We start from the raw sequence: 11,801 nt of genomic DNA on the forward strand, positions 1-11,801 counted from the left end.
CTGTGGGCCGCGGGGCCTGCGGCCTAACCCGCCCGGCCGGGAGCAGGAAGCGGGTGATGTAACCGCCTTCCTGCGCCGCCTCCCGCGGCCGGCCCGGGCGGTGCCTGTTTAACACCGGGGCCTGAGGAAAGAGGGAGGGTTTTAGGCTCCTTTGGAGTTGTTGTGACCTCGGAAACGGTTTGTTTCCTGGCGAACTCCAATGGAAAACAGCCTCGGTGCTCCCCGAGTGGAAAACTTTCCAGCTGCTTAAATGCATAGAATCCCAGCCTGGTTTGGGTTGAAGGGACCTTAAAGCTCCTCTAGTTCCAACCCCTGCCACGGGCAGGGACACCTTCCACTAGAGCAGGCTGCTCAGACTGTGTTGTAAGTATATGCAAATCATAATACGATTAGATTTCCCCCCCTCCTTCCAAGCCAAAAAAGTAAGGGTTTTCTGGTTCCTGACATAACTCAGTTTGAGTGGGTTCTAATGTTTAGGTTGGTGTTGGGTTTTTTTCCTTCTTTATTTATTTGGAGCATATTTTCACCCTTCATAAAAAAAAGTTTGCAGTTTAATATATCTACTTGACTTCCAGGCTATTTATGGTGTTGATAACACTTTAGGCAACTTATTTTCTTACCGAGGTAGGGTGCTAGTTTCCTTTAGCTACCACTAAACTCGCTTCCATATTAGATGTAGCATAGCTAGGCTTCTGGGCCATTGATCTGTTGAAATCGCTGTAGGTAATTCCTCTTTGGACCCGGGAGGTTTGTTAATCCCTGGTGTGGTTGCTCCTCTTCCAGGTGGCTATGGCTACAGGACAGGTGCTATTTCAACGTTTCTTTTATACCAAGTCTTTTGTGAAGCATTCCATGGAGGTAAGAAAACACTAAAATATGTACATGGCTAAAAAAGCTACTTCATCTTTGATCTGTTTTGGCAAGTTGTCATCTTAGAGGTGATCAGAGTGTTAGTAACTTTTACTTACTGATCAATATGACTTTATAAAGCTCATAGCACTGATTTTGCCTAATCTTTAGTATTTCCTTGTTTTACCACCACTTATTATCCCTCCTTAAGCTGTTGGAGGAGATGAGTTCCTGGCCTGAGCAAAACATCAGTATCTTGCAATACCTCTGTTTCAGCATGTGTCAATGGCCTGTGTTCACCTGGCATCCAAAATTGAGGAAGCACCAAGGCGCATAAGGGATGTGATTAACGTGTTCCATCGGCTCAGACATCTACGGGAAAAAAAGTAAGCTCAAACTTGGACATAATCTGAAGTGTTTCTGTTGTATTTTAAGTGTTAAACTTCATGGGCTGGTGATAGGGTCATTCCCTGTCCCATACATCAGGGAGTGTCTTGAAGAGATCTCATAAAGGAGAAGAGTGAGGTGAGCCATGTTATGAATAGTGGTGTCCTTTAACACAAACACAGCCTGCATATGAGCACTCTTTGAGATCAAGATCATCTTCAGTATTTGAAATTATCTTGCAGAAAACCTGTGCCTCTAATACTGGATCAAGAATATGTGAACTTGAAGAATCAAATAATTAAGGCAGAAAGAAGAGTGTTAAAGGAGTTGGGATTTTGTGTTCACGTGAAGCACCCTCATAAGGTTTGTACTGTATAAGTTAACTTTATGACCAGTGATTCACATGCTTATAAATCTTTTGAATAGCTGCCTAACTGCGTGGAAAGTGTATGGTTGTAATGATAAAGCTAGTTAATTCAGTAAAGCTAGCTTCTTATGATCCCAATCTCTTCTTTCTCATTTAAGAGATTCATACTAGTTGGTCTTGTATCACTGCTGAGTGACGACTGGAGGTGGATACAGATGCTAAGTATTCCTTGAAGTCAAATCACATAAGTAGGTGTTAGAAAACATCAACTAAACCCAGGTTCTTAAGCAGAAAAGAATTTGGAGACTTAAGGTTGTGGTAGTCTCTTATCCCCTTGTGGAAACATGCTGAGGTTATGAAACCCATATGAGCTACTTAAGTGTTTCTTATGTTCTAAAAAGTATATTCAGGTGTGAAGGGCTTGATAGAAACGAGATAGTTCTCAGTACTTAAGTATCACATGCCAGATCAGGATGATAGTTGAGATGCAACTACTGCAGATGTTTAAGTTGGTGCTTTAGTACCATGAGCATTATGCCGTAAGTAGCTAAGCGGTAAAAGAACCTCCTGCTTCTGTGTCAGCAGAACTTGGGTTCTTGCTCTTTCTTCCTCTAAAAACTATCACTGTTTAAAGTCATCTTCTTAAACCTACTTGGCTTTCAGAATTCACTCATGTTATCAGAACCCCAGAGGACAGTTGTACTGGGTTGCTAGAGGGTGTGATTTTCTTGCTGTTAGTCTTTTTATCTGCATCCTTGTTTTCAAACCTAAGAAAAAAGCCTGGAACTGAATAAACCAGTGACACACATGCTGGAGATCTGTTCTCTGCAAACACTGTTCTACTTCTTTACTGCTTATTGCAGCTAGCAATACTTTCTCCCAAGCTACAGCTAAAAGGAATCATGAGTTGTATAGAGAACATACCTAGCTTGAAAACAGTTGAAGAGGAGACATCTAGATGAATAGCATGGTGCCTGAGCACAGAAGATGGAGAGCTAGGAAGGTCAGAACTGGTTGAGTGGCCAGCTTTTGCACTGGAGAGCAGAAGCTGTGTGGAGAAACACTGGGAATGTTGCAAACACACTCAGGTGGAGCGGTTTAGAACTTGAAAGAGTTACAGATGCCTCATGGATGTCCCTCTGAAATAAATAGGTGGCTCTCAAGATGCTTGTTAATAACTCGATCACCCATATCTTCCAGATAATCGTTATGTACCTTCAGGTATTAGAATGTGAACGTAACCAACACCTGGTCCAGACATCATGGTAAGTTGATTTTCTTTGTTATAAGAGACCAGCAGGGGCAGTAGCAGAAATATGTCACTTGAGGCACTCTGGGCAGCATTGCTCAGAAATGATTGTGGGCCACACCAGACAGCTCCACTGCTTCTTGGCGTGCCCCACGCTACTACCCAAATGTTGATCGGCCTCTTAAGTTAGAGGTGCTGTTTTAATGGTAAGGTAGCTTTCCACCCCGACTTCTCACTTCCCTCCTCTCTGCTTTTGCTTTTCAGCTGAAGGGAAAAGTGTTGGGTGGGTTGTAGTGTTTCCTTGGGCTTTCTGTTTTCAGACACAACTGTGTGTAGTTAAAGTGCTGGGAACTGGCTTTTTCCAGGGCTTGAGCTCGATTACAGGCATATGAAACACTCAGCACAGCTCCATTTCATTAACTATATGGATAATGCAAGATGTCAGCTTCTAAGACTGGATAAACTTTTTCATGTTTGCCAAGAAATACCCTCTGCCTTGTTGCTCTCATTACAATAGAGATTTGCGTGGGAATGGGAAGCTTATGTAAAATTCCAGGTCTTAAACTTCACAAGTAATGCTTTTGAACAATAATGCTTTATAACAATAGTGTGGCTTAAAAAACCTTTAGTGAATCCAAAGATCATATTTCTGCTGACTGAACTGTCTGGTACTGTAACCTGCGTGTAGAGAACCAGTTTTGACTTTTCTTTTCTGTACTCTTTTAATCAAAGGGTAGCCTCTGAGGGTAAGTGACTAAGACTTCTCCTCTGCTGCCCAAGCGCTATGGTGCAGGGATAGCTGCCGTCTTCAGTCAAACCAAAGCAGGCTCTCCAAAGAGAAGGCTGACTCTAGACAGGTGGTATATACATGATAGTATAGTAACTGGCCAACTGCTTCTTGTGCTTATACTTTTTAACTTTTATTTTTAATGTGCATTTTGACTGTTTTGTATATTTTATAACCCAATTGTTGACGTTCTGAAAGATATTTAATGTTCGATTTCGGTAACTGTTAAAACGGTGTATTCTTAAAGCAGATTAAGGTGGGATTTAAGTCTTTAAGGGATGAATTAACACAAACTGAAATCTAGTTTCCATTTGTAAACTAGTTAGAAAGCATTTGAGTACGTGTGTGAAGCTTGGAGTCAAATGTAATACTTGGAGAAACTTCCCACAACCAGATTTCCCAGTACTGCTGCAGGAAGTACTCAGTGAGTTGTGGACTACTCGTTTCCAGTTTCCTACTTTTGTTATGAAAGGAGGGGGTAGGTGAGGAGGGAGGGAGGAAATTACCCCAATTGAGAAATGGCTTATATGTTAAAACAGCACATTTATGTGCTTCCCCTCCCAGTACCTGAGAACTGGTGGGTATCCAGTATCATTGGGTTTTGAAATGTGCTTTTTCACAGATTACCTTTTTCGTAAACTATTGTGACAAGGATTCATTTCCTCACATGTCTGAATCTGAGCCCACAGGGAAGATAAGCAGAGGCCAAACTTGGAAGCAGGCATGTTTTCAGTTTGGCACATTAGAGAGAGGCTCTCTGACTCCCACGTGTTTGAAGTACTACTTTTCTTTATCACTTCTTTTGCCAGAAGGTTTGTGCTCTCTTTGTAGTGGGGGCAAAAAGTAGGTTTTGAAGTTCCTTTTTGCCAGAAAGATGAGCTGATGTTTAACATTGCTTCTCTGGGGCAGCAGTTGCTCTTTGTATAAACAAGAATGCAAGACAACTGGGGCAGGTGGGAGCTTGATACTCTTAAGACAAAAGAACTTTAATTCTGTCCTGTAGTAAACTAGGTTACAGGTGTCTGGACTGTGGTCTCTGGTTTGGATGTCCTGGAGGATAGTGAATCCTTGTATACTGGGTACCCACAAGGTTAATTAGTTATTCCAGAAAGCATATTATTTTGAGGACTTTCTGATGTGTCTGGTTTTAGCTTTTCCCCATCTGATACTTTGCTTAAGTGCTCAAAAAAAAAAGCTAGATCACTTTAAGCACATCAGCTGACAGATTCAGAGGAAGTTACTTTGTGTACTTAAGATTTACAAGAATAATGCTTAAGTGTTACTGACTGGAATATGTGCAATATTTTACAGTTTTCTCATTCTGTGAACATTCATTTTTAAGCAACCTTACTGAAATGGGACAATTTGGAAACCTTATTTCATGTGCCAAAGAGGAGATCTGCCTGAATACTGACTATTCTCCTGAACTGATGTTCCAAGCACCCCGATTTCTTCTGTGGCTGCTTTTTGCATCAAAAAGAACACTGTTCTGGATGGAAAATAATGCTCCTGGAGGAAAAGGGACACCTTAAATCCCCAGTGGACCTTGACGTGTGCTGAAGTGAACCACGTTTTCATGGGAGACCCACGCCAGGAGCTGCAGCTTTCGGCAAACCATCTGGGTTCAGCCCTATTGCAGTGAAACATGTGAACCTAAAAATCTATAACTGAGTACTTCAGATTATATTGTATGTTGTCTTGATGAAATGTTCATTGCATGAGAGCAGGCCAGTAGTGATCCAGAAGGAAAAGTGGAGTTAAAATTGGTTCTCTCTTTCACAACTGAATTTTCAGCAGTCAGTCGATTCAATGTAATTTGTCACACATCCCTCCCCTTGAGGGATTTATATTTTATTTAGTGAAATGATTCAATTTTTCTTTAGATTTACAGGAGTATAATATTGAAGTCTAATAACTGCAGACATAAGTAGCCCTTATAGAAGTAAAACCAAAACAAAGCCACCCAACCACCTTTTGCAGTGCCATGCAACTTTGCTGCTATCCTGTCTTTCAGGAACTACATGAATGATAGCCTGAGAACAGATGTCTTTGTAAGATTCCAGCCAGAAAGCATTGCCTGTGCATGTATTTACCTGGCAGCTAGGACACTGGAGGTGAGCACACAGTTCCATTCATGGCAAGTTTGTTAGGTCTTTTGTAGAATCAGAAAACTGAGCTCATCTTCCCTTCCCTTTCAGATTCCACTTCCTAATCGTCCACACTGGTTTTTACTCTTTGGAGCAACAGAGGAAGAAATCCAAGAAATCTGCTTAAAAATCTTGCAACTTTATACTCGGAAAAAGGTTTGCTGCTTTTTCTTACTTTTCATTAAAGGCTTTGGGTTAGAACATGAGTTCTGAGAGAACATGGAAAGCCTTATCCCATTCGAAACTAGCTGCAAGCCTGGCATGTTAAGTGGAACAGGAAAGTAGTCACAGTGTCTGGGGCTCTTTACCCCCTGTAAGTGAGTAAGCACAGTTTAGTTGACTTGAGTTTTGTTGTAAGTGGTGCTCCTGTGTTCACAGGTTGATTTATCTGACCTGGAAAGTAAAATAGAAAAGAAGAAATTAGCTATCGAAGAGGCAAAGGCGCAAGCGAAAGGTCTAGTGCCTGAGGGAGCCCCGAGTTTGGATAACACAGCAGGATTTTCCCCTATCCCGAAAAATGGTAATTAGTGGATAACTTCTTTTTAATGACTCTTTCTCATCTTGGATGTCTGTTTACCCTTTTGGGGTGCATATACATTGTGGTTTGATTTTTGTTTAAGCTGGCTTCTAGCAGCTATGCAAATGGCAGAGTTTGAGTAGCAGTGTAACTTTGTGATCTCTTGAGACAGGTAAAGGCAAAAATCAAGTTAGTCTGAACTTAACACTGGTTTAAACTTGTGTAGCACAGGGGCTGGCTTTTATGTGGTTTTGGCAATCAACTTGAACAAATACTTGCAATTGGCGTATTATGCTGAAATGATATTAAAACACAGGTGTGACCAGGAGCTCTGGCAGGAGTGTTTTGGGTGTTGGGAGGAACATTCTCCTCTCTACTTGGTCAGAAGTTTCCAGTCCAGTGCAAGTCTTGCCTAGAAGATAATTTGAACCATCTTCCTTCTCAGTTTACCTTTAAAAAGATCCTGAGTAATTGGCAAGAAGAGGAAGCTGCTGTTCTGCCTTGAAGTGGCTTTGAAAGCAACATGTTCCTATCAGTTAACTCCCTGGGGTTACTTGAGTGATTTGGCAGAAGTGTTTCAGATTAACTTCTGCCTTCTGTGAACTTCTTCAGATCTACTTCTTGTGGCTGGCTGTGTGTGCACACGTATGCAAACTGCATGTGTACAGTGCTGAGTATTGCAAAGATGATGAGATGGGGTGAGGGGAAGCTTCAGTCCTCCTTTTGGTCACTACTCGTGCCTTCAAAATAAGGTAACAAAAACTTGTTCTCATAGAGTCTCCCAAAGAAGTTAAAGGAAATAAACCTTCACCGCTGCCTGTTCAGGCAATGAAGAATGCTAAAAGGAAAACAGAGGGAGCAAAAAGAACGAGTTCAAATAGCCCTGTCAATGGGTAAGGCTTTCATAAAGAAGCTTCTTTCTTTTTTCCCCATGACTACTTTAAGCAAAACAACTTATTGTTTGTCGTCCCTTACAGTGTTCAGAAAGGAAGGGAAAGCAGAAGTCGAAGTGGAAGTAGAGATCAGAGTTACTCAAGATCACCATCCAGATCTGCATCCCCTAAGCACAGGTATGCAGTATGTAGAAGAGCAGCAAGCTGTGGGGAGCTCCCAGGCTATAATCTTGCAGACTGAGCTTTGGTAGTTCCTCAGCTAAAGGGGCTGTGAAAGAACATAGCAGTATGTGCTGGTAGTTAAAACTCCAGAAGCCTAATGGCTGAGACTTGACCTGTCTTGGCTCACAGGTCAAAGGAGTTGCAGTGTCTGTCCTTGTCCTGCCTGTGCCAAACAGACTGGAAAGAGAGTGTAAGCATTTTGGGACATCTCTGAATGTCAGCCTATTTGTTAGTGACACATAAACCCCCAAGCAGCAGGGGTAGTTTGTTGGTCTGGGGGCTTTATATTTAAAGTTGGGCATTTGTGGCTGCAACCTTCCCTGGGTTCTGTTCTTGCTGAACTGTGCTGGAGTTGGGAAACTATTTTCTGCAGTGGATGAACTCTTGATCTCCAGCCTTAGTCCCATTGGCAGTTGTTCCTGCAAAACCTTACGAAATATGAAATGATCCTGGTTTGTATCTGGTTGAGAGCAGGAGCAGAGATTGTGCCCCTCGGTCAGTGCAAGTTTGACTTCTTATTCCAGAGTTATGCCATTGGGTTTGGGTATGAACTGATAAAGTCTGGCTTTATAGTAAAGTGTATGTAGAAAAGACCAAAGCTAAAATCTGCTGATTAAAATTCTTCAGTGTTGAGTTCAAAATTGTGTTTTAGTAATTATCTGAATTTAATGAAACATCTTGAAAATCTGTTTCTGTACTGCCTTTGACTTTGAAGTTCAGCAGATAACTATAATACCTGAGAGGGGAAAACAGAGCCAGAAAGGAGCCTTAACTCCAAACTTGGGGGTTTTGGTGACTGTAGTACTGTAACAGAAGCAGGAGAAGTAGTTTAACTTTTGTCTTATTGTTGGCAGCACTTCACATGTAGTCACTGATGCGTGTTTTCTAAATAGCAAAGGGAAAACCCATAAATCTAAAACTGAGCCATGATACTGAACTCCAAATGGATATGGCTGTCTAAGAATCACTATTTCTACAGTAACCAGATGTGCTCAAGTCTAGGAGACACTAGTTTTCATGGGATACTGAACAGTGGAACACAGAATCAAGGACCTGGTCTCAAACTACGCTTGCACACCTTGGGAGAAGCCTTTGTCTATTGGTACTTTAAAGTGTGTGTGTATTGTGACTGCGTTTAGGTGCTGATAGCAATGTAGAGTAACTATTTAATATTAAGGAGTGTGTTTTCTCTCCTGCTTCCATAGGAAAAGTGAAAGTTACTCCACATCCAGCGGCTCCAAATCCCACAGCCGTTCCAGGAGCCGCAGCGACTCTCCCCCACGACAGTTCAACCACAGTTCCAGCTACAAAGGCTCGAAGGTGAGAAGCTACAAGAAATCAAAAGACTACAAATACTCGACACACAAGCCCCGGAAATCCCGCAGCAGGAGCTCCTCGCGTTCCCGCAGCCGATCCCGGGAGCGCTCTGACCATTCAGGGAAGTACAAGAAGAAGAGTCACTACTACAGGAACCACAGGCACGAGCGGTCACGCTCCTACGAGCGAGCAAGTCACCGCTATGAGCGAGAGCATCCGGGCCACAGCAGGCACAGGCGGTGAATAAAGCAAAACCTTCCTTCCTTTGCCATTTAAGCATTTGGTCTTTGCAGTATAGGGTTAACCTGGCTTGTAACCCACCCAGCTTGAGTAATGTCCATTCTGCTGGCAATTCTGTACTTCCTGTCATGAATCCAAAGGAAAAAACACTTAATGGGACAAGATGATGTGAAAGACTTAATCTGGTAAATGTCTTTTGGTGATTGTTCTGCTGGAGTGTCCCTTCATAACGCTGCAGAACCTGCCTCTGGATGCTCCTATGCCTGCTCTTTAGTAATTCCCATACTGTAGTGCAGTGGAGTGTTACTTGGGACTTCCAGTTCTGCAAGCAGGACCTGTGTTGCTCAGTAGTTGGAATACTGGGCTGAAGAGTCCTTACCTGTGGAACTAGAAGGTCCAAGACAGCTCATAAACCCCATTGGAGTGGCTTGGTGCTAACAAAGCTGTCTTTTCATACTGACTCAATTATGTTGTACAAATGTAAGGTGACTTTTTTTAGAACTGTTGCCTATATTAGGTTATATATGTGTATATATATTTTGCAGTGTTACAGTACAGTATGGGAATATGGCCTTACTAAGCCTTTACACTTTATCCACAATGTAAATAAGCATTTGTTTAATACAGGTGGAAGATATATACAGAAAACTCAAAAACTTGAACTCTATCAAAAGACTTGTGTAGAAAATTCTGATAAATGTGAAAGTATTTAGCTCTGTGTATTGAGAGTAGTATATTTTTATCTGTGCAATGCTGAGTGCAGGCCACCAGCTCCTAAGACATTTCCTATATCTACATTTTAAGTGGTTTGGAATTCTTTACTCAGGATCTTTGACACTCTGAAGAATTAGTAGTTTGTCAATCTGCATGCTTGTTGAAGAACAGAGCATTTACAAAACCAATAGCAAACACCCCCCCACAGCCCAGTAGTATCAGTTCTAGTGGTATATCTGAGCTGTTACTCTCATGCTCCCTAATTTCATTAAAGTATTTGATTTTCTATTACATTTACTTGATAGTAGTTTCTTATGAGCTTATACCACTGTGCCTACTCATAAGGAAGGAAAGGTGGTGCTGATTGAAGAGATGGTCACATTGTAGTTAGATTTAAGAGTAGCCTAAGCTGTTACACCCTGAGTATAGGGGTAGTAGATGTCATGCTGGGCCCATCCTGGAGGAGCAGACTGGTGCGCTGTGTGAAACAGGGTGCTGTTAATGGAGCCTTTAGCTCTGTGAGTAGATCTTACTCACAGAACCACTGCCTGCTGCTTACGTTTCCTGTCTGCTGGGGGGGAATCGAGATGCATGAGGGGTTTTGTGGCTGATGCAGGTGCCTCAGTGTGACAGTGACTCCTCTAAAGCTTCTTTTCAATCCAAACCAATCTCATGGCAACTTCATTTTCAGTGGGGCAAGGCAGCTGAAGGGGCTTGCAGTCAGCCTTTAGCCAGCCTCCAGTCCCATTCCCTGAGCTGGAGGCTGAGCATGGTTATCCTGTGTTATTACCAGATAGCCTGTTCATGAACTTACCTCATCTTTCTTTGAACCAAGTGATGCTTTTGACCTCTGCAGCTCCCTCTGACACTGTGTTGTGTAACAGGAATTAGTGCTTTACACAACAGTTACCTGTTCTAAATGCATCATTACTGGGTAGTTTCACTGCGTGCCCCTGTTTCTTGTGCAGGGGGAAGACTAGTTATGTCCTGGTCACCTGGTAGTAGTGGTTGGTTTGTAGTGCTTTAGCATGGTTCTGATTACATTTCAGCTGAGAAAAGACAACTGATTGGGACAGGCAGCAGATCCAAGGAGATCTCCTTGGAGCTTCAGCAGAGCACTGCTATGGAGTGTGAGTTAATCTGTACCAACCTTAACTCAGCCTTTGCACGCAAATGGGAACTTCATTATTTCAGACTCAATATACTAAATAGTTGAGTACAAGTCAAGGTGTTAACGCAGCTCACAGAGAATGATACAAGAAGTTACTTTGGTCTGTTAAAATATGAACAACCTGAAGAAATGATGTTCTCTAGATAGCTCCCATTTAGTCTTTCTAATTCTTCCTACCTGTGTATTACTTGCAGCAGGTCAACTTCAAATCTCTTTACTAATCCCAGTTCTCAAAGATGGTCAGTATTTCCCTGTTTAATTACTTCTGTTCTGCTCTGCATGCTCTGGAGTTGCCTCTTGTTCAGTTCCTAAGATAAGCAACACATGGAGGGAGAGGTTTTATAGCTGCAGCCTCCTCCTGAAAGACTTGAAGAGAAATTACCTTAGTTAAGCCTCAGTTCTAGCTGCAGATGTGGCCTTCCTCCAGTGCAGGTTGCACAGACAAGGATAAAGGTAAGACCAAGGCTACATTCACTCCTCAATATGAACATAATGTCACTTGGCATAAAAATAAGCATCTGTTCTATAAACTACTGTGCTCATGTACAGCTCTGAGTAAGGAGTGATTGCTTTCTAGTACATCTGTTAAAATCTGGAGAGGGAAAAAACAAGGGAGGAAGTGTGTATATTTTTACATTAAAGTGGTTCTGTTCCAAAACAAAAGGGATTCTATTGCAGGTTTACAAGATGTCCTGTTGTAGGAGAGAACAATCTGTCTTTACCAGCAAAAAGCCTGAGGGAGCTGCACAGAACGTCTTGGCAGTGAGGTGGGTTTGGGAGAAGATCCTTACAGTAGCTGGGGGGGAGTGTAAGGTGGAACTGCTTGGAATGACTAAGATTGAAGAGCTGTTGCATGTGTTTGGTAACTCCAGGGGGACTTACAAACAGGTAGTTGTTCAGCATTTACTGTGCTGAGTGCTAATACCTGAGGATCTGTTACA

The 11,801-nt window shown here is 42.3% G+C and overlaps 1 protein-coding gene across 1 annotated transcript; it reads left to right on the forward strand.

The window, feature by feature from the left end:
- The first annotated feature begins 786 nt into the window (after window positions 1-786).
- CCNL2 (cyclin L2) lies at window positions 787-8,978 on the forward strand. Its single transcript, XM_010014880.1, is given in 10 exon segments — window positions 787-858; window positions 1,126-1,235; window positions 1,479-1,599; window positions 2,804-2,868; window positions 5,654-5,753; window positions 5,838-5,942; window positions 6,165-6,313; window positions 7,056-7,196; window positions 7,281-7,373; window positions 8,624-8,978. Coding segments are annotated over 10 exon segments (1,308 nt in total). The 5' UTR covers window positions 787-789.
- Window positions 8,979-11,801: the final 2,823 nt, after the last annotated feature.

This window comes from Nestor notabilis, unplaced genomic scaffold (genome assembly GCF_000696875.1).
Source record: "Nestor notabilis isolate BGI_N333 unplaced genomic scaffold, ASM69687v1 scaffold20415, whole genome shotgun sequence".
NCBI lineage: Eukaryota > Metazoa > Chordata > Aves > Psittaciformes > Psittacidae > Nestor > Nestor notabilis.